The 23382-nt window shown below is 40.2% G+C and overlaps 1 protein-coding gene across 2 annotated transcripts in view; it reads right to left on the reverse strand.

Annotated features, from left to right (window-relative positions):
• Nucleotides 1-554: 554 nt before the first annotated feature.
• Nucleotides 555-23382, reverse strand: part of ACLY (ATP citrate lyase) — a 40302-nt gene continuing 17474 nt past the window's right edge. Inside the window, exons 8-29 of one of the 2 annotated variants that reach the window (XM_072111678.1) lie at nucleotides 21911-22029; nucleotides 20729-20865; nucleotides 20185-20246; nucleotides 19988-20105; nucleotides 19604-19758; nucleotides 19309-19399; nucleotides 16842-16871; nucleotides 14187-14328; nucleotides 12739-12907; nucleotides 12555-12659; nucleotides 10918-11114; nucleotides 7603-7684; nucleotides 7382-7492; nucleotides 6868-6995; nucleotides 6464-6557; nucleotides 5579-5733; nucleotides 5341-5491; nucleotides 5106-5249; nucleotides 2890-3003; nucleotides 2581-2663; nucleotides 2124-2200; nucleotides 555-944 (exon numbers count right to left, since the gene is read on the reverse strand). In XM_072111678.1, coding sequence (XP_071967779.1) covers nucleotides 850-944; nucleotides 2124-2200; nucleotides 2581-2663; nucleotides 2890-3003; nucleotides 5106-5249; nucleotides 5341-5491; nucleotides 5579-5733; nucleotides 6464-6557; nucleotides 6868-6995; nucleotides 7382-7492; nucleotides 7603-7684; nucleotides 10918-11114; nucleotides 12555-12659; nucleotides 12739-12907; nucleotides 14187-14328; nucleotides 16842-16871; nucleotides 19309-19399; nucleotides 19604-19758; nucleotides 19988-20105; nucleotides 20185-20246; nucleotides 20729-20865; nucleotides 21911-22029 — 2559 coding nt within the window. In that variant the 3' untranslated portion in view covers nucleotides 555-849. The remainder of the gene's footprint in view (nucleotides 945-2123; nucleotides 2201-2580; nucleotides 2664-2889; nucleotides 3004-5105; nucleotides 5250-5340; nucleotides 5492-5578; nucleotides 5734-6463; nucleotides 6558-6867; nucleotides 6996-7381; nucleotides 7493-7602; nucleotides 7685-10917; nucleotides 11115-12554; nucleotides 12660-12738; nucleotides 12908-14186; nucleotides 14329-16841; nucleotides 16872-19308; nucleotides 19400-19603; nucleotides 19759-19987; nucleotides 20106-20184; nucleotides 20247-20728; nucleotides 20866-21910; nucleotides 22030-23382) is intronic. The other variant, XM_072111679.1, reaches the window with a different exon arrangement.

A 23382-nucleotide genomic window follows, 5' to 3' on the forward strand; every position in this document is an offset into this window, starting at 1 on the left:
AAGCCACAGCACAAAGGGTTTCTGTAACATTCTCATAGCCCTTTCTGCTAGCTGATGCTGCACTGGGGCATAAAGAACTGCATGAAAAATATTTGGTCTTGATAAATGGCTCCCATTATGTCCATTTTCCCATCAAAATTGGCAAAATTAGCTGCTGTAACTCACTCCCTCCCCTCTGCATAGAACTTCGCTGTAATTACTTTTGGGTGAGAATTATGTCTGGTTGCCATGAGCAACTAGAACAGTTTTGCTTTCAGACACTTCTGATAAAAATTTTGGTTCATCTTGCCAGCAAGACAGAATTCAGAGGAAATGTAAATGGCTAATAAGAGTCAAAAGTAGGCGAAGAAAGAAGCATATTACTTTGCATAAATAGTACCAAAATAAACTTTATCAAAGTTTATTGAAAGATTCTGTGACCATGGTCACTAATCTGAAATCTTTCCAAGTACTGCATTTGTACCGCGAGCCTGTCACAATGGGTCTCATTATATAAATAAACTCGTGAAGTCAATGAAGAACTAAGAAAAACATTAAAAAGGCACACACTAGAGTCAATGCCATTTCCATTTAATAAATATAGTTGTCAATACAATTTAATATGACATTAACTTCTACACATATCAAAATAAAAGGATGTAACACATTAACTGGTAATGGAGGGGAGGAAATAAAAAAAAACAAAAACACACAAACCATAACATTAAGACGTTGAAAAGCAACTTATGTTCTAGTCTTGGTTGCATTGCTTAAGAACGCAGAACTACTGGAAAGAGCCTGCACACAGAAAGCGTCCATCTTGTGCGCAACAACATATCAAGTATTCTAATCGGAGTGTCCTTCATGTCTCTACATGGTCATATGTTCTGGCAGAACATAGGAGATGTCATCCCATGGATGGCGATATAATCCCTGCTTCAGTCTCTTTTGGTCCAAGTAATGTCCTGCAAAATAATAATAATATTAGGATACTCAGTTTGCCTGAATAAAATAATTTTTATTTTTTGTAATAGGACGTAACTGAAGAACAAATATATTAACAAAGATAAAAGCACAAACTGTGGCATTTATATGTGGAAAGTACTTGGAAACCCAATTATGTGCACTTATAGACTACCGTATATACTCGAATATAAGCCAATCTCAGTATAAGCCAAGGCACCTAATTTTACCACCAGGAACTGGGAAAACCTATTGATTCTAGTATAAGCCTAGGGTGGGAAAGGCATTGGTTACAGCAGTAGTATATAGCCATCCAGCCCCCCATAGTATATAAGCTTGCCAGCCAGTCCCCCAGTAGTAAATGGCCAGCCCCCCTGTAGTATATAAGCTAGCCGGGCAGCCCCCCTGTAGTATATAAGCTAGCCGGGCAGCCCCCCTGTAGTATATAAGCTAGCCGGGCAGCCCCCCTGTAGTATATAAGCTAGCCGGGCAGCCCCCCTGTAGTATATAAGCTAGCCGGGCAGCCCCCCTGTAGTATATAAGCTAGCCGGGCAGCCCCCCTGTAGTATATAAGCTAGCCGGGCAGCCCCCCTGTAGTATATAAGCTAGCCGGGCAGCCCCCCTGTAGTATATAAGCTAGCCGGGCAGCCCCCCTGTAGTATATAAGCTAGCCGGGCAGCCCCCCTGTAGTATATACACAATTTGTGCTGAAAAAAACTGGGCTTATACTAGAGTATATACGGTGTCTGTGTGCTATACACCAACACAATGGATAGCACAAAGACCAATTCATTTTAATGGGCTGGCACACACCGATGTGGTTTCCATGGTCCCATGTGTTAGTCACACACAGTCTTTTTTACTGTTATCATCATGTGAACAGACTTCACACACCAAAGACACCTGAGGCACGAACAATGGATCACAGATATATAGTTGGTGGTCTGATAAAACACACCTTCATGTACAGGTAGCCTTACACAATTTGAGCGAAACGTGCAAGCGTTTGGGGAACCACCAGGTGGCATAGAAAGTCCTACTAGCCAGGCAATATATTATTAGGAAATAAAGTATCAAAATGACCTCCAAGCACTATGAGACACTAGAGAGCTAAACCAGCAGACTATATTGGAGGCATATATACACATGTACAAGTAGGAAATATAGGAGCATAATCTTACCAATAAAGCCCATGCTTCTTCCCAGTACGAAGATGCCATTCAGTGCTCCAATATCAATGTATTCATCAGCCTCTTCCCTGTAAAGACAAAAACAAGTTTTCACATGCTTTCACTGGAAAAAGGGAGTCTATCGAGTTCAACAGTGTTGTTACAAATTGATTTTGCAATCAGCCTGGATAATGTCCAATTTTTCAAGATGTCAGAGAAGAAAGTTAAAACTAAAAGCCGATCATGCAGGTGTATTAGGGATTTGGGAGAGATGACTGTTAGTTTGGCATCTCATATCTATGTGGACCTTTATCAGATTGAAATACTATGACGGTCTGCAGTTGTATTTTTTGCACAGCTCTTAAACCAAGTGTGTAAAAAGTAAATCATACAAATGCTTTTTGTTCAACAACTACTTAAACTGCAGATGAGATTATTAAAATGTTATGGAAAATGGTGCATTACTTACCTTGTAAAAGATCCACAGTTTCTCAGTAAATCCACAAAAGCAACACCAATGAGTCCATCCACATTAAGGATTAAATTAGGTTTCTGCAGGAGATCAAAAAACATATACTGTAATGTAGTTGTTCTGGTTAAAGGACAAGTGCCCTCATAGACCCAAAGAGCAAGCAAGTTTGGGACATCTACCATCGGTAAACCTGAAGGTAAATGTCATTTAATGCAAACTAAACTAAATCTATTAATTTGTACAAGTTCTTATTCCATAACATGTACACAGCTTTTATCAGATCTAAATGTCACATATTTGACCTACCTTTGATGTAGTAATTTTTTCCACTTCCAGAGCATAGTCTAACAGGGGGGTAGCAGGGAAGTGTTGCTTGACGTAGTCTTTCAAGATTTGCACTCGCATGTCCGGATTGTTGATCTGGAAAATAAAATTTTAAAAACCCTCAATTAAAAACAAAATATTTGCACTGTGGTCACTAATCATTACATTATCATCAATCTGAGTATCACAAAGTGGATTCCTGACTCATTACAAACAGTGAACATTTTCAAGTGTACGTGTGTTAATGTTGAGGATTATGGCTTATAGCCGAGGAAAGCCCAAAAGCCATTATCTCAGAAAATTTTAATATTATTAAAGACCAGCTGTATAAATGTTTTGGAACACAGAAATGTTGGCCAAATGAGTTAAGTAAAGTAAATGCACTCAATACTTGGTCAGGGCTCCTTTTGCATTAATGTAGCGTGGCAAGGAGATGGAGGGGGATCAGCTGATGGCACTGTAGAGGTGTTATGGAAGCTCAGGCTGTGCCATAGCTGCCTTTAGCTTGCCTGCATTGTTAGGTCTGGTATCTCATATTCATCTTGACAACAACCTATAGTTGGGGGTTAAGGTCAAGTGAATTTTCTGCTCAATCAAGTTCAGTGATACTGTGGTTATTAAACCAGGTATTGATACTTTTGTCAGAGTGGTCGGGAGCCAAGTCTTGCTAGAAAATGAAAATTCTATATCCATAAAGCTGTCAATAGAGGGAAGCATAAAGTGCTCTAAAATTTCCTAGAAGACGGCTGCGCTGACAGCGGACCTACACCAGCAGATGACATGGCTCCCCAAACCATCACTGATTGTGGAAACTTCACACTAGACTGCAAGAAGCTTGGATTGTGCCTTTCCACTTTATACTCTGGGAACTTGATTTTCAAATAAATGCAAAACTGACTTTCATCTGAAAACAACACCTTGGGCCACTGAGCAACAGGTCGTTTTCTCCTTGGCCCAGGTAAAAACACTTTTGGCGTTGTCTATTGGTCTGGTGTGGCCTGATACATAGACTGTGACACTTGTAACACATGTCCTGGATATGTCTGTGTGGCTATTAATTCACTCCACCAGCAGTCCACTCCTTGTGAATCTCCCGCAAATTTTTGACTGGCCTTTTCTTAACAATCCTATTAAGTCCTGTGGTTATCCCAGTTGTTTGTGCACTTTTTTCTACCACAATTTTTCCTTTCCACTCAACTCTCCATTTATATGCTTTTGCTGCAGCACTCTGAACAGCCAGCTTCTTTAGCAATCAAAAGGTTCAAGGAAAAAAAAAAAAATAATGAACAAATCCAGCACTCAAAAAAAAAATAATCTATCTTACGGTCCATATTCCAATAAACGCATTTCGAACTAACATATCCGGTTCTTAATCATGATCTGAGAGCAATGACCTTTTGCGGCTTAACCTTCTTCTTTTGGAGTGTGTCAATGATTGCCTTCTAGACATTTGTCAAATCAGCAGTGTTCCCCATGATTGTGTCGCCTACTAAACCAGACGAAGGGACCTTTTAAAAATGCTTAGGAGAACTTTTCAGGCATTTTGGCGTTAACTGTTATAATTTTCTGAGATGATTTTTGCTTTTCTTGGATGTAATACATTCTCAACATTAACATAAATAAAGATTTGAAAAAGTTTACGCTGTTTGAAATCCATACGCATTTTACTTTTGAATTGAATTACTAATATTTCCGATATTCTAATTTATTGAGAAGCCCTTGAATTGCAATGGAAATTTTGAATTGAAGTTTTGTTAATAAAAAATAAAGTCACATCCCATACTCGCCTCTTTTCAGGACTCCAGTGCAATGCCACGTCCCCTGTTTGTATGTTACATCACATGAACACTGCAAGCCCACTACAGCCCAACACAGGCCGCAGCCACTGGTTGTAGCCGACACATGCTGTCAATGCCAAGCCTCTGTGTACAAACAGACTGAGGGATGGGTGGCTCCACACTGCATCAGAGCACCATATTGAGATCTATGATGGATCTCACTGGAAAGGAGGCTAGTATAGTGTGTTTGTTAGGCAGGTACTACTACACATTCATTTATTTAAAAAAAAAAAAAAAAAGGCAGCCCGTGCCACTTTTTCCCTGCTATAAATGATGAAAGGTTCATTCATGTCTTTGGGGAACAGAAAGTGAATGGATGACCTTCACAACTCAGAATAAGAAGTCTCACTCAACACTTACTGATTTGACTCGGTGACCGATACCCATAATAAGTTTTCCTTCTTTCTTCATCTTGTTTACAAATTCCATTGGGATAAGACCACTATCAAAAGCTTTGCTGAACATCTTGGCAGCGGCATCAAGGGCACCACCAAACCGATCTCCCTGTAGAATTAAATATTACATGTTGCAACAATGTAGATTTCATAAAGTAAGTAATGCTTCCCTCTGACAAAAAGTTTCCAAGTGAACTTACTATAGTGAGTAGACCAGAAGTAAGACTAGAGATTAGATCTTTCCCAGCTCTGGCACAGACAATTGTGTTATGAGCCCCAGACACAGCTGGTCCATGGTCCGCTGTTACCATCAGACACATTTCTATAAAGTGGGAAGCATACTTGGGTACCCTGGATAAAGCAGAAATGGATAATAGAATCATGTTCATGTTTACTAACATGCACGCAGCATATACATCACAGGAAACTTTCCATTACCGTCTTTGGAACCAAAGAAGTCCCAACACTCCTCCAATGCCTATGTCCTCCTTAAAAACATCTGTTATGGGCATCCCGGCATAAATGAGTTCTTGTCCTCTTTCATCACAAATACTGGTCATGAAGGAGGCAGGTTTTCTGATCAATCCAAGCTCCTGAGTAAAAAATAAAAATATACAGTTACACAATGATAAAAAAAAAAAAAAATCTGCTTTATGTAGCCGCTAAAGATGTAATTGAAGGGTTATTATATTAAAGAGGACCTGTCACCCATAAAAAGGCACTAGGAGCTGGTTACTAAAGTAAGCAACTCCTAGTGCTACAACAGATGTAGCATTGCTAGCGTTATCAGAAACCTCCGATAACGTTAGCAGACACTGCTGTGCTGTACAATAGAAATGCCGGGCCGCACTGTAAGTGGTCGGGCGTATTCATGAGGGGGCGGACTAGTAGGCGGTGACTGCCGAATGACGGACTATGGAGTATGAGGAGCGGTCCAGGGGAGAAGCAGCGCCTCTGACTTCCCCCTCATAAATATGTCGGAACGCTTACAGCACGGTTCGCCATTTCCATTGCACAGCGTGGCAGTGTCTGCTAGCCACGGGGAACTGCCAGCTCTGCTTCACAGCATTTTACTGCACAGCAGGACTCCTAACCCCCCATAGAAAGACTGAGGAGGAAGAAGTGCAGTCGTCCCTCAAGCCTCAGCACTCCGCCCCTAATCAGAATGCCCCATTAATACTCTCAAATCCTGTTGAATGGTGCCCCAGTCTCTTCTTGTCACATTTTATACCCTTTTTCTAGCCCCCACTACTCCAGGGATTTCCATAAAACTGTAAAATAGTGTAATAATAGATATGTGAGGCTTCAATGAAGAGCACCTACCCTTGCCCATGAGTAATCCATTGGAACAGTAGGTGGTGGTACCTCCTCTGCCGGCACTATTTGTCCCTTAGCAACCAGATCTTCATATACAGACCTTAACAAAGAACAAAAATAATTAACCAATTAAATGTCCAGTCAAAAACATAAATACATCAAACCTAATTGGTAAAATAAATCACAGTATCCCCTATATATGTATAGATTGTTATAGGATTTAGATAGGTGGGTAGAAGAGCAAACCAAAAGGAAGTTTCCAGCAGGTCTGAGAAACATGTATAATCAAACTCAGATCGTTAATACTATTTTGCAATGTAGCTCAAGTTAAATATAAAAGGCAAAAGTAAAAACTATAATATAGTAAACGCTAAGGAGTTTAAGATTTTTGGATTTATTGTGGCACTTACTGAATGACATCACCCAGCTCATCAAAGCTACGCGGCACAAACACTCCTGCTTCTTTCAAAGCCTGGTTTTTGGCAACTGCAGTTTCTGATGCTTGGTTGGCACATGCCCCAGCATGCCCAAACTGCACCTGTATGTCAGATAGATGGGTTAGTAATAGTTCATAATAAGGATAATGGTACATGCTGAAGGCACAAGTCCTGGACACGTCAATTCACTCCATATGGTGATCCATGTTATGAATTTCAGCTCCACTGTAGGTTTGCGGTCCCATAATAAATTTGCTGCCAGTATAGGACAGGAAAGCTGTAGTTGGGTTACAGCTCACAGCATCATAGATCTCAATATGGTGTGCGTTCTTCTCTACTGAGCTGCAGTCAGTTCAGGAAATGCAGCCAAAAATGAACCTCACATGTACATCCAAGTTTAATAGGTTAATGGAATTGGCTGTACATGACTAATATTCATCATGAATGAGTAACTTCCATACACATTTTATATAGCTTTCATCATTACCTCAGATGAGAACATGGTTGCACAGGTTCCTATACACCAGCACACAATGGGCTTGGTGAGTCTGCCTTCTTTAATACCACGACATATCTTATATTCCTCTGTGCCACCGATCTAAAAAAAAAAAAAAAAAAACTTAAAAAAAAAAATTTAAAAAAATGGCAGCCTCATTTGAATGCCTTAAGAAACAATTAGTTGAAGAAAATAAAACAACAAATTCCCACCTCTCCAAGGACCACAATCATTTTAACTCCTTCAGTGTCTTGATAGCGCAGAACATGGTCCATGAAGGTGGAACCAGGATACCTACCAGGAAACGCACAAAGAGTCAATAAAAATGTCAAAATGCAAGTACATAAAGGAAATCTATCGCCAGATCAAGGATTGTAAACCAAACAAACATGCAGACATACTGGTGTGTGCCTCCTGTGGTAGGATCTGCTCTTATTTAAGCTTCTTATGCCGTTTTTTTTTTAATGGGTCTTTAACCCCTTAACGCTGAAGCCACTTTTCACCTTTCTGACACGGCCCATTCTTTCAAATCTGCCCTGTGTCACTATAAATGGTTATAACTTCGGAACGCTTTAACATATACAAGTGCTTTTAAAATTGTTTTCTCGTGACGCTTTGTACTTCATGTTAGTTGAAAAATTTTGGTGTTTTGTTTTGCATTTATTTATGAGAAAATCAGATGTTTGGTGAAAATTTGGAAAAATTCTTGATTTTTGAACTTCAAAATGTTCAACTTTTTCCATACATAGTAATAACCGCAAAAAAATGTAATAACTAACATTCACTAAATGTCTAATTTATGTGGACATGGTTTTTTAGGCATCCTCTTATTTTTGTAGGATGTTATGGGCCTTTGAACGTTAGGTGCGATTTTTCACATTTTCATAAAAAACGCAAAATCCTGCTATTGAGGGACCTGCTCAGGTTTTAAATCACTTTGAGAGGCCTAAATAAAAGTAAAACCCCATAAATTACCCCATTGTAGAAACTACACCCCTCAACGTACGTAAAACAACTTTTATGAAGTTTATTAATCCTTTAATTATTTTACAGGGGTTAAAACAAAATCGGATACAATTTTGAAAGTAAATTTTTTTGGCTAAATTAATGTGTTTTTCAAAAAATTTACAAATTCTCAGTGGATAAAATACCAAAACGCTCCACAAAATTTGATACCCAATCTCTCCCGTGTATAATAATACCCCATATGTGGTGGTAACCTGCTGTATGGGCACACGCCAGGGGATTGAGGGGGAGCTGCGCCATTCAGAGCAGATTATGCATTGTTACTTTTTATTGGCTATACAATCTTTATTTTTTTGGCAATTTGGACATATAAGGGCTTATTTTTTGCGACATGAGATGCACTTTACAAATAATTCATTTTCGTGGGTCATTAGCTTATTGATGAGATTTTATTAACTCTTGAATGTATGGGTGAAAAGAAAATTGTCAATTTTGGTTTACTTTTTTTTCGTATTTTTTGGGGGTCGTATACCGTACACTAAAAATACTATATTATCTTTATTCTATAGGTGATTACGATTATGGTGATACCTCATTTATACAGTTTTTCATTTATGTTTACAATTTTACTGGATAAAAACTAATATAGAGGAAATCTCATTTGTTTTTGCATCGCCATCTTTTCAGAGACGTAACTTTAATAGTTTTTGGTTGACAGAGCTAGTTTTGGGCTTATTTTTTACGAGTTGAGTTGTTCTTTTCAGTGGTACCATTTTGGCGCACATAACTTTTTTTGATCACTTTTTAGAACATTTTTGTATAGAGATTTTATGAAAAATTTACATTTTTGTCGTGTTTTACGGGTTTTGTTTTTACGGCGTTCACCGAGCGGGTCCAATAATGTTTCTGAGTTATTGTACGGATTGTTACGGACGCGGCGATACCAAATATGTGGGGTTTTTTGGCGATTTTGTGTTTTTTTCACTTTATTGCATGTGTATAGGGAATATTTGTGTTTAGGGGACTTTAACTTTATTTAATTAATTCTTTTTATTAAAAAATGATTTTATGTAGTGTTTTTAACATTTTTTTATTAACTTTTACAGGTTAGTTGAACAAGTGATCCACTGATCACTTGTTCAAGCTCTTCTTCACATTACACAGTGTAATACAGATTTATTACCGTATTTTTCGGCCTATAAGGCGCACCGGAGTATAAGGCGCACCTCTAATAAATGCCTGCTAAGACATCTAGTTTCATATATAAGGCGCACTGGAGTATAAGGCGCAGGATCAAATGCAGTACCTGTGCACAGTTCAAGCCAGCTACACTTCCCGGGAAACTTGTCTTCAGCATGTCAGAGAGCTCCGATCTCAGAGGTATGGGCTGCTGGGGGTTAATGCAGGGTGATGCAGCAGGGGTTAAGCGGTCTCCCTCTGCCCCTTCTCCTTCCCTCCTTAGCCAGGGTGTTATTCCTGTGGGGTTCCCTGTGGCTCCTTCTCTTTCCCCTGTTACAGGGCTGTCAGGTATGGGGGATTGGTTACTGATGATGATGATTGCCTCGTGGTCGGCACTATGGCAGCTCCGGTCTCTCCGTGCTAGGGGAGGGCAGGATGGGCACAATGTTAGTTGTGGTGCCAGGGCACTTCAGGAGCCAGGGACCCTGTATACTGTGTGGGAAGGTGCAGGGAATTTCTGGGGTTGGAGCTATTAAACACTGGTAAATGTACAGTACATCTTGTCTTTAGCACATTTCTGTATAAGTTCATATATATGGTGCACTGGCCTATAAGGCGCACCTTTGATTTCTGAGAAAATTAAAGGATTTTTGGTGCGCCTTATAGGCCGAAAAATACGGTACAGTGTGTTACAGCCGGGTCCTGCCAGAAGGCACGGACCCGGCTCACAGAAGAGGATCGCGCAGCCCCGGGCACCGGCAGTCCCGGGGCTGCGATCGGAGCAGCGGACCCCCCCGGTAAGCGCCGCGGGGGGGGTCCGATTCTTCTCAAATGCCCCTAGCACGCCGCGGTCAGCGCGACCGCGGCGTGTCAGATGTTAACACCCGCGATCGGAGAAATCTCCGATCACGGGTGTTAGAGGCGGGTGTCGGCTATAATATATAGCCGACACCCGCAGCTTCTGGCGCGGGCTCCGTTCTGGAGCCGGCGCCAGAAGCATGACGTACTATTACCGCATTTTGTGGGAACGCACCTCCCACCATGCAGTAATAGTACGTCAAATGTCGGGAAGGGGTTAAAAATTATGCAAATGAGCGTGAGGGGGGCTCCAGGCTCTATTAACTTCTTTGGAACCTGGAGCCCCTCAAGCTCATTTGTATATTTTTAAAAGTCTTTTTGTAAAAACCAGAAGAGAAGAGCAGATCCTGCCAGAGAGGGCACACACCAGTATGTCAGGGGGATTGATTAACAATCCTTAATCTGCTGATAGATGTCCTTTAAAGAAACATGGGGTATCAGTAAATGTATCTACTACATATGTGTTACAATGATACAAAAGATATCTTGTGCCTAATATCTAAAGTAGTCCTGCAGGTCCTTACCTGTCTCCACCAATTGCCACACCTTCGTACACACCGTCTGTGGTCCTGGAGATGATGTTGTTTAGCTCATTAGACATACCCCCAGAGCGAGATACATAAGCAACACTTCCAGGTCGATAAAGTTTAGAGGCCAGGATGTTATCCAGCATTCCTCCCGTGTTTCCAATCTTGAAACAACCAGGCTTGATGCCACCAACCTACAGTTAATAAGCAAATTAACAATCACAAATAGTCTCAACAATTTTTTGAATGGTCCCATTAAAATCTGCATTAATTTAGCATGCATTAACAAGAACTGAGACCGAAGGTGGTGTTCACATCTGCCTCAGATTTTCATAGAAGCAAAATATTATGATGAAAACCTGACAGACAAAGCCTCAATGGGATATCTCCATGATGTGCCCCATGTGCAGCACATTTATTGTTTTCATTGTTCTGCCCCCATGAAATGCAAGGCACAAAAATCAGTAGCACAGATGTGAAAACAGCCTAAAACCACCTCAAGTCATTTCAAGCAGATTTTAAATACCATATATACTCGAGTATAAGCCGACCCGAGTATAAGCCGAGACCCCTAATTTTACCACCAAAAACTGGAAAAACCTATTGACTCGAGTATAAGCCGAGGGTGTAGTATACAGCCAGCCTGCCCCCATAGTAGTATACAGCCAGCCTGCCCCCATAGTAGTATACAGCCAGCCTGCCCCCATAGTAGTATACAGCCAGCCTGCCCCCATAGTAGTATACAGCCAGCCTGCCCCCATAGTAGTATACAGCCAGCCTGCCCCCATAGTAGTATACAGCCAGCCTGCCCCCATAGTAGTATACAGCCAGCCTGCCCCCATAGTAGTATACAGCCAGCCTGCCCCCAATAGTAGTATACAGCCAGCCTGCCCCCAATAGTAGTATACAGCCTGCCCCAATAGTAGTATACAGCCTGCCCTCATAGTAGTATACAGCCTGCCCCCATAGTAGTATACAGCCTGCCCCAATAGTAGTATACAGCCTGCCCCAATAGTAGTATACAGCCTGCCCCAATAGTAGTATACAGCCTGCCCCAATAGTAGTATACAGCCTGCCCCCAGTATGCCATGTGAATAAAAAAAACAAACTTAATACTCACCCTCCGACGATACTCACCTTTGATGCTCGGCACGGCTCCCGGTCCTCGGCGGTGGCTCTCGGTCCTGGCGGCGGCTTCTGAACCTCGGTGGCAGCTCCTCTCTTCTTTCTTCACTGGCGGCTCCCGGTCACTTCGCTAGCCGGCAGTCGCGTCCATGCGATCTGCGGGCGGGCGCACACTATGATGCGGCAGTGTCGCCGTCGATGACGTCATCGCCTGACTGCCGGCTAGCGAAGTAAGCAAAGAGCCCAGGAGCCGCCAGTGAAGAAAGAAGAGAGGAGCGGAGCCGCTGCCGAGAATCGGGAGCTGCCGCCGAGGATCCGGACACCGGAGGGTGAGTATTATTTTTTATTTTTTTTTTTTTAGTTGACTCGTGTACAAGCCGAGGTGAGGTTTTTCAGCACATTTTTTGTGCTGAAAATCTCGGCTTATACACGAGTATATACGGTATATAAAAAAAAAAAAAAACACCTCTCCTCCCTTGAGAGTCACCCATACTACAGCCATGTCTTACAGTTGCAGGTCCAATAATTGTGACCCCTTTTTCATCAGCCATCTTAATAAGCCTCCTAGTTAAAGCTTCTGGGATGCCTTCAGCGATTATTGCAATGGTACGGATCTGTAAAACAACATAAAAAGAGCATTAAGCAAACACTTTAATAAAACTAATAAAAACAAAATAGACAAATTAATTTTACCTGAGGGTAATGCATGGTCTCCATGGAGCTGTCATAAGCGGACCTCAAAGAGGCAAAGTTGATAAGAACGTCCACTTCTGGATGCTTTCTCATAGCGTCGGCCATGTTCTTAAACACTGGAATAAGGATTTCTTTGTGACCCCAATAGAACTTTTGCTTGTGGTCTCCACTAAAAATAAAAAAAAAATTTAAAAAAATGCCAGGAATAAAATTTAGGGAAAATAACTTTGCTAAACCGAATGTCTGGATGTTTTGTAAAAATAAAATATTGTATTACACGAAAACTTAATTGCTGGCAACATTTATCCACGTCGCACATGGAATAAACTCATCACTTTTTGTTTAATCTAATGGACTGGTATGTGCGGTCTAATTTTTCCTATAGAAAGATAGATCGATATACACAAAAATACATATACGTACCTTCAGGACATATGACCAGTTAAGGTGTGACACGGTCATGATGCACATTAAATATCACACCTTAAATGGTTTTATATCCTTAACCAAGGCACCTAGAAACACATTTCTGTTAAAAAGGAGGATAATCTTCCCTTTAATGTAGTATTAGTATTAATTCCCCATTGTAACTTTAACAGTGAATTTCTCTGGTTAGGTTTCACCTCCAAAACACAATACTAATATGATATTAAATCTACAGTCTGGAACCTATTACCTTAGCAGATCCAGAGGTAGATTTCCCAAGTCAGCCTCATCCCTATAGATCTTTTGGTATGTCCTGTTATACAGCCTACTACTTTTACATCTTTATGTTATTTATATACCAATTAGCTGCAGAGGGAACTCATAGCGTGGAGTAGCCTACGTGAGGCCCTGCATATCTATGCAGCTTATGGTGCCAGACAGAGGAGAGCTCTGCATGAGTGCTGAAGCACCTGGTCCCCACTTTCTGGCATAGAAGCACTGAAATAAATCCTCCCCTGTATTTCCATGTCCCACAGGCTTAGGAGATCTGACTGGTTATGTGAGCCACCTCCAGCTTGTCAGCTGAAGGCAGAATGAAGGAGCTGCAGAAGTTACTTTGCAAAAATATACACACCCTCTGCCTAATGGCGAGTTTGATCATTGTTTATACAATTTAATCGCTCATTTAAAAAATTAAATGTGAAAAATGGCAAAAAGCATATATTTTTTTAAATTAATTTAGTAGTTAAAGTCTCAGATGTCATGAAAGAAAACAAATTAAATTTTGTATGATATGTGAAGCATTTGGAAAAAATATAGTCATTAAAAAAAAAAAAAAAGACCAGAACAGAACTGCAAAAATTGACCTGGACATTCTGGCCCCAATGACCCTCGGTTTACGAAGAGGTTTAATATTTATCTGCATGCAAAATATCTCTGACAGATCTATAGTTTAACATTTTTACTACTGCATTTCAAACATACATATACCGTATCTATACAGTACGAAAGGTCAGACTTACGTGAAAGGATAAACCATTGCTGCAACGGACGGCTCAGAACGTGAACATACATAGTCAAAATCCAGCATGCCTTGCACAGCCCGGGTCTGCATGCCCCACACAATAGCTTTGGTATGCCGACTGAACAGAGTAGTAGCCTTGGCTTTATTTGAGAAAAAAAAACAAGAAAAATAACGTGACATGAAAGTTAGCATGCACATAAACCAGAAATGATGAAACAATGCCAACAACGGACACAGTGATGAAGTCAAGCAGAGCGGTGGATTAGACAAGGGGCAAACAGTAAGCCGGAGTAACCAGTGCAAAACGGATGACAACAACTTTGTCATAAGATGGCCATAAACAGAAGGAGGTTCATGGTTCACCATCCAGATTATTAACATCTAACGGAACCCAGCCACATACATTTTAGTTTGCACTGACCATTTACTTTTAATAAAAAAAAAAAAATCTTTCTGCCACAAAAAATCTTTGACCTAACTATTGTCCAAGAACTTTCTTCCAGACGATGTCAAGTCATTTTTTGACTATTGTATTTCCATCAACTTTAGTCTTGTGTATGGGCACTCAATGTTTCTTAGACCTCTCCATTTGTCCTTAGGATTCAATAAAATATAAATCCTATCATAAGAGAATAGATGAGACCTCTATGTTGAAACAGTACAGCACTGCGCAATATCATGAGGGAATCTGCCAATCGGTGACTTTGTCTTGCATGAATAGAAAGCTTAAATTATGCCCTTACTTTATAATCTGGGAATCACATTACTCTTTTGGAAATCCATTAAAAAAAAAAAAAAAACATTTGAAAATAAGCCACAGGATAACTGTCCCTTAGGTTTTGGAACTTTGAGTTGCGGCTCCGGAGATGCTTAATGAACCTACAGATACGTTTGTGGGAAAAATAAACATTATGGTTAAGTCAAGCAAATCACCCTAAGTGTTAAAAGCACTTGGAGAATTGCCACATGACTAGCTCAGAGTTCCTAATGGTCTTCATTTCATTGCTTCTTCTTGCCGGGAAGACCCATCTAACCAATTTTGATTGGACATAGGTAGTGCTTGTAGAACCGGAGTTTCATTAATGAAATTATGAATACCAATGGATGTTGAGAACCCCCAATTCCTCATAACTACGGCTTCCCGATCACCAAAGCAGGTCTATGTATTGGCACCAAAATGGGTTTGTTTGCTTGTATGGCAACTTTGAAAATGACAAATCGATTCATAGTATTATATATAGGGTGGTATATACACAGGACCTTCACAAATAGCAAAGTGGATGAGACATACAAAAAGTCAACTGGCCTGCACTACAGGCTTTCCGTCTGCAGCATGTCAATTTACAGTGTGGTTTGAGGTTTTACTGCAGCTTTACAGATGTAAACAGTACAAATAAGATTGGACATTGACAGGAGCTGTGCATCTCAATTTGTTCTGCTGCTGATCTTTTCCCTTTCAAGGAGAAGGAAAAACCCTTCTTAGAATCTGGGTGAAAATCCAATTCTGAGGATTTCTATATGGATTTAAAGGGAATGTGTTATATAAGGCTTTTAGGCTCACAAACAGACAACATCCTCTTGTTCAGGACAGCAATAGGATCACAATGATGTCCTTCTTATTTTGTGTAATGTTGAATCTCCCAGAATGGAGATCTTTGGTCATGAAGAATAACACGGGTGAATCTCCTCATGATTTACAGTCACATAGACAAGTCTTGGGAGCAGCTTTTGAAAATATCTTTGTCCTATGGGATTTTAGTCAAGTCAGAAGGGGTCCAGTTTAGCCCGACTCTTCCGCATCGTTTCTAAGTCATTTACATTTGTAAATCTTTATAATACAAAGCAAGTGTGATCCTGACAGTGTCCTGCATAAAAGGTTAGTGACCTTTTGTGAGTTCAAATGTGACACATTCCCTTTAACTGCAGAGGAGATGCAGAATTTGTTCACGGAAAGAAATAATCCACAGTGTAATATTGAGATTGTGCAAATTTTTAATTCCTGTTCTGCAGTACAATTCCTGCAGCAGATTTTTCTCTGCTAGAACTATAAAACTTTTAATCTGCAGAGTTTACGTCCCATGTAGACACACCCTTAGGTTCCCTTCTGAAGCATTTAGGTCTATCTTTTGCAGCATTAATTTGGTGGCTTATTCCCTTGTTCGCGGTTTGGGAGTCACATAAATATATGCAACTTTCCTCATATTAGCCACGTAATGCTGAGATGGAAACCGTGTATGGTGAAAAGATCTATTAATAAATAATCACATGTAGAAGCCAGTGTTTGCCAAAAGACAAAAAAATACCCAGAAACACCTCAAGTGTAGCTTTTTAAGCTTGTAAAAGCAGACACATTTTGTAGCCAAGCATAAGGAGTAGACTAGTTATATATACACACACCTAAAAATAAAACCACAGCAGTATATGCACAAACCAACCTAGCTACTGCACCAGAGGATCAGGTCTGTTGGAAGGAGCAATGAAATGCGCCACATTTATTTACACAAAACGATGGTTCATTTTGGTTTGGAGCCATGTTTTGCCATAAACGAATAGATGAGAAGGGAAGGGCAGCAGAATACACACACTAGGTTGTAAGACCACACTGCAGACTGAGACAGTACAGCCAACACCCAGCGCTCAGCTGCTAGCCTACCTTTAGTTGGTCCATGTACAGCCGCTGTATCTGTTAAAATGATAAAGTTAGGGTGCATGCCTATATAATGGCCGGCTATCATTGCTTATACAGTACTTATAGTCTATAGATGTAACTTATTGCTCCCTGTTCTTCAACAACATTCAATCATACTGGCCTCCTGAGGACACCAAGACAGTAGAAAGAAAGAGGGAACATTTGCATAATTGTAGCTTCTTTCCAGTGTCCCTCTGTACACAGAGAATCCAGCAGGAGGTCCTCCAAAGATAATTCCGCACATTCTCCCTATTCATACAGTCTCATGTAGCCGAGTAAGTATCAATTTAAAATATCACTGAAAGCAGCATCTTTAAAGTTGCTTGGAACTGCAGTCCTGAGTCCTGTCTGGTGTGCTGGGGCGATGGCCCGGTGCCCACAGAAAGAGCTTGGAGTGCCGCCTCTGGCACCTGTACCATAGGTTCGCCACCACTGACCTAAGGGAACCACCTTTCTAGTGACTGGTAGGGTCCCAGCAATAAGATGCTTAAATCTATGTAAATAATAGAAAATTGCTAAACTTTTTCTTAAGCACCAAAATGTTTTTCCTCCAAATCAAAAATCAAACCTGACATGGACTTTATGATTTTTTTTTTCTGAAATACAATTGTGACCGGTTATTCAAGAACAGGATCACAATGATGTTCGACATACTGTGAGAATAAGCATTAATATTGATTAAGAATAAAAACGTTAAAAGCGGCATAAAAATGAAAGGAGTCACAGGGGCGGAGACTATTTAAGCTATGCCCTATCTGCCTTAATAATAAATCTTTATATAGGGGAATCATATTCGTGGGGCGTAATCATTAGGGACACATAAAAAATAAAATAAAATATTAAAGAGAAATTCTATGAGGAAGCCATCAGCAAATGGCGCTAAACATGCATTGCCACCCTGAACCACTAAAGTAGGTCTAAGTAACTTGTATTGTATTTAAAAAAAAATATATATATATATATATAAGTCAAAAAGCCATTCTGGAAACTACAGACCTGCAAGTCTGTAGGTTGTTGGGAGAAATATTTGAGGAGTTTCTTTGAGATGGTATCCTGAAGTATTTCACTGTACATAATCTTATTACAGAGAATCAGCATGAGTTATGAGGGATCGTACCGTCAGAACAAACTGATCGGCTTCTATGAGGAGGCAAGTCCTAGAAAACAAGTCCTCCAAAACAGAGGGTCATTATTAATGGCACATTGTCAGATCGCATGGATGTTACCAGTGGTAACCACAGGGGCCATTTCTTTTTCATATTTTTATTAATGACCTCACAGAGGGTTTATAACTTAGAGTTTGAAAATATGTAGCGGATGCCAAGTTTAGTAAAGAAGATAATACAGAGTAGAATAGTATAATATTAAAGAGGGTTTTGTGGAAACCGGAGGCCTGGGCTGACAAATAGCTGCTGAGGTTTAATGTGGATAAATGTAAGGTTACACCCTTGGGTCAAAGAAATTATAATTAGGTTTTAAATCATAAATTCCTTTGTAAAACTGATGGAGAAAAAGACAGACAGGACCACATCCATCAGGAATAAATCTGTATGGCAAAAAAAAATAAATCTTTTCCCACTTTTTGTCAGTGTTTTCCTGTGTCTAATAAAGCATTACATAAGTTTTCTATAATTTTGCTATTGTGTGCATCTATATGGTTACATACTTGATCTTCTTTTCTTTTACATTACAGAGCAATTACATTGTCTCAGTCTGGGTGACAGAAGCTGAAAAAATTAGGGGTATTCCTCCCCCTGTGACTTCTTCAGTTATTTGAACACATTTTTTAAGTTCTTATTCTGCCTAACGCGGAATCACCCAGAATATAAAAGGACATTATTGTGATCCTGTATAACAGGTTGGTGGTGGTTGGTAGACCTAAATCCTCATGACCGGTTCTCTTTAACAACTGTAAAATATTTTAATGGTAGTATGAATATGGACTTAATCTTGATTTTCAAAAAGAAGATTCCAGGTGATAATGTGAAAACTGCTTATAAACAACCCAATGAAGGCACTGTCTAGAATTTACACATAGTAAATGGATAAGTGATGGGACGAAGGGTGGAGAAGTATAGTTGGAGGCTGTTGGGGGCGAATAATTCACTGTTCCAATACAGCTATATAATCTCCTATATGGTAGTGCTGTTGCTTTTCAGTACATTAAAGCCGCTGGTCTCTACTCAGTATTCTAAAACATATAATTTATGACAGAGGGGAAACCCTCTAACCACAGACATTGTCACTTATATACACACACATATGGTAGCTCATAAATGAAAGGTCACTCAGAAGGTTAGGGATGCAAGCTGACCTAAGGAAAAGGACAGATGTGACCTCGACCTTCAGCAATTCCTCATGATTATTGTTATACACATGTATTTTATGAAGCATGGCCAAAAGTAACTAGGAAAAAAGTAACAATATTTACCACTGGGTATAGTCGGCTTTGGCTTTTTTGCTGGAGTGATCTCATCCTGACGCGATTCTGAGAAAGATGCTGTTCTGCTGGGTGCAGGGGTCTAACAGAGAAGAAAATCAGATTATAGAAACAAAATGAATGTTGCAGTAAAGCCTAAATTTAATATTAAATTCTCTGTGCACCCCAAGATCAAATGGTATTATTTCATGGGTTTAAACTGGTCCTCCAGTGATCTCCACATTATGATACTTTTGCTTTCCCCTTTATTGTAAAAATGTACAGCTTAGGATAATTTCTGACTTACTGAGGAGCTGCCACTGGCATTCAGCAGGAAATTGGCAGTGTGGGCTGCAGTAGGAGGCTGATTTGGAATTGGCCTGTGGCCCAGGGCCATACCCACAATGGCCGTCATGTGAGTTTCTGTACCAAACACGTGAATTGGAATTCCAGTGGTTTTACCTAGGGAAAAAAAAACAGGACAAGAAAAAGGAAAATACATTATTCCACTACTCTTGTACGATTATCCCAAGTTCAGAATTTGATGATGCATATGGAAAAAACAAGAAAAATAAAACACTGTCTGGCATTTAAAAAAAAAAAATAAACTGATCCCATCATTATGACATATTCTATTATTCTATACATTTTTAGTGCTGTAATGGAAGAAGGTTTCTTTAACTTGTCTTACCTACTTCACCCATTACTCGAAGCCCTTCCTGATAATTTGGTCCTCCTCGTCTAACAAATATGGTTACCTCATGTTCCTTCAATGGTCCCTGAAAGTCTTTAATGGCGCGAACAATACCCTAAAGCCAAGAAAATAGATTGGTGTCCATCAGGCTTGACACATACCCTCTGTAGATGCAAGACCGGCTCTTAACTCACCTTGAAAGTTGCAGCCACGTTGGTGAAATTTGCAATACTGCCTCCAATAATGAGGATTTTGCCTAAAAAAAAAAAATAAATAAATAAAAATACACAAGCTCAGACATTTTTAGTGGGTTGCCTTATTCAAGTTATCACTGGAAGCACAGGATTCCTTTGCTCCATTCTGGAAAAGGCGTTTGCATATTCCTTACCCTTTATCAGAAACACAAGACCAACTCCCCAAATGTTTATAACTTGAACATTTCTTCTTGTTCAAGAAGTAAACAAGCTAGTGCTTTAAAGGGGTTTACCAGGTATACAACAGTTATTTTAAAGCTCTATTGACTTCTAGGGAAACTTTTGCATCATTTGTTCTAGAAGATATGGACAGAGAACAAACTGCCAGCAATAAAAACATTTCCTTATGCATTGTGCACCAATCATATAGAAACTCATTTCCACAAAAAGATGCGGTTTAAGTGCAGTTTGCTTGACCAACAACATTTTCAATATTACACATATAGTTTAAATCTATTATTTGGAACATTAAAAGGTCTCTTACCATCAGCATGCTTCTCTCTTGTCATAAGAGACAGGATGGTCTTGGCATAGTCATAGGTCTGTTGCTCACTAGGGGCTCCAGAATACTCCCCATAATTGGCCAGCTCATCCACCCCACCTAGGTCACAGATGGTGTCACTGATAGAAAAGACAAAGTGAACATCACATTAAACTAAAATCTTTAAGGGCAAAATAACATAAAACTGGAAGTGAACTTGTTACTTTAAAAATTCAGTCCAAGCTGAATGAAGCAAGTGATAGAGATGAGAATATTGACATAATTTTGTCAGAAAAGATTTAGTGTCTCATAGTGCACCAAAAAGTTAATTTGCATATGCAAGAAAAAAAATAACTTTTAAAACAAAAGTCTACAAAAAACAAAATCAGCTCTAAGCTAATTTCTTCAACATGTCAGGGGCAGCCTCAGATTTGTGCCAAAATCTGGAATTAAGCTGGGAACTATAAACAAGAGAAAACTAGACAATGGCAAACTTTGAAGGGAGATTGTTTTAGGCACACAAAAAAAGTTGGAGTGAGCACAAGCGCCATGAAAAACTCTCAAAAATTAAAAAAGGCAAGCATGTCTTATACATGTGTACGGTAAAGTCATTGGGGGTCATTTACTAAGGGCCCGATTCGCGTTTTCCCGACGTGTTACCCGAATATTTCCGATTTGCGCCGATTGTACCTGAATTGCCCCGGGATTTTGGCGCACGCGATCAGATTGTGGCGCATCGGCGCCGGCGTGCGCGCGACGGAAATCGGGGGGCGTAGCCGAACGAAAACCTGACGTATTCGGAAAAACCGCCGCATTTAAAAACCGAAAAAGTGTCGCTTGGGAAGCGCTTACCTTCACCTGGTCCGAGGTGGTGCATTCCGGCGCGTTGAGATGATTTTCAGCGCAGCAGCGCCACCTGGTGGACGGCTGAGGAACTACCTTCATAGATCCCGGCCGGACCCGAATCCTGTGCAGAGAATGCGCCGCTGGATCGCGAATGGGCCGGGTAAGTAAATCTGCCCCATTATTTTGTAATTTTAAAAAAATTTGTTAAAAAAGTAAGAAAAGATGAAATAAAGATGAACGCATCTTCATAAATTTTTAATTACATGAAACACCATCAGCCGAACAACAATGCACAGGGTTCCTCAGTTACACTTATTGTCTATATAGTCCCCCACTTACCTGTACACAACTGAGGCTCCACCACCGGCAACCATGGTCCAGATCCTACCATTTGGGTTCAAAATGGTAAGTTTTAGACTTGCTCCACTCTTGGCATCCAGGTCGGCAATATAAGCTTCCTGCCACAGAGAGAAACCGTTTACTTTATTTCATTGACTGGCCATATAATAGTCAATAAAACATGTTAAAACAAAAAAGTCAGTCTGCCTCTTGTTTATCAGCTACTGAGATATGTGAGGTGGATGTTTATAGAACCCCGGCCAAAGGGATATTGACGACATAACTGGTCCCCAAAAACTATGGTAAGAAGAGGACTACACACATTAAACTATCTGAAGGTTTCTAGCTGCGGGAGAAATGACACATCACGTGGTTTGCTATAAAAATAAATGGGTCATTCTTGCAATGTTCAGATAAGCCAGATCCTCCACCTCATTCAAACGGCCATCATGGAGATCTTGATCTGGTCACATGATTTGCGACCACACGGTCTCCATAGACCTCCATTGCTCCCGGTCATAGGACTGTCCTATAGTTTGGCATATTTGCGTTGCGGCCCTTAATATACCAATGAAGGGGGGAGGAGGGGTGAAGAGCACTCACCCCTCCCAGACCTGTACTCGCCAGGATTCAGTCCTGATGTCTGGTATTATGCAATTTGTACTAAACTAAAATAGAGTACCGGTAATCAATATACAAAATCTATACAAAAGTCACAAATATAAAACAGAGGCTTAGAGATGAACCCCTGCGCTGCTTGACCATAAACGGACCATGGCTATATTTTAGCAAAAATACATGTTTCAGGGGCAGTCCATCCCCTTCATCAGGTTAATTAAAATCAATAAAAATTAACACTGAAGAAACACTGAAAATACAAAATACGCTTCAAAGAAAGTGCACAGTAAATGCATAGAGAATGATGCTGATGTTTATGGTGAAGCAATGTAGTGGTTCATATCCATCCTTTATGCAACTAGAACGGCCTCCATAGGACAGGCGGGAAGGAGATCCGCAGCAGCACACGTTTAACTCGTTTAGCCTGGGTAGAACTCCATCATGTTATAGTTTTTTTGCCATTTACAATCCATATGGATTGTTGTGCCTTTCAGCCTTAAATCATCTTGAGGTAACCTTGAGGAGACAGACCTCTAGGGAGAAGAATTGTTAAGACTGATTTATTAAAATAAGGAAATTGAGTTAAGCCTTGTGGTGGGGGGTGGGGGTTGGGTTCACGTCTCCTGGCCTCTATACAGAATCTCCAGCTAATGGAATGACTGCAGGGACAGAATTTGTAATTCATAAAATGCCTTTGTACTCTGGCAGAGCATCATCTTACTGCTGTATGACAATATGAATAACCTCTTACTGCAGTACCATTTTCTTTACATATTTTTCCATTGGTCAGTTTACCATCACATTTTCAGCCATATTCAATACAAATATATATCTATTATTACATTTCCAGTACG

The sequence above is a fragment of the Engystomops pustulosus genome, chromosome 6 (genome assembly GCF_040894005.1).
Source record: "Engystomops pustulosus chromosome 6, aEngPut4.maternal, whole genome shotgun sequence".
Taxonomy (NCBI): Eukaryota; Metazoa; Chordata; class Amphibia; order Anura; family Leptodactylidae; genus Engystomops; species Engystomops pustulosus.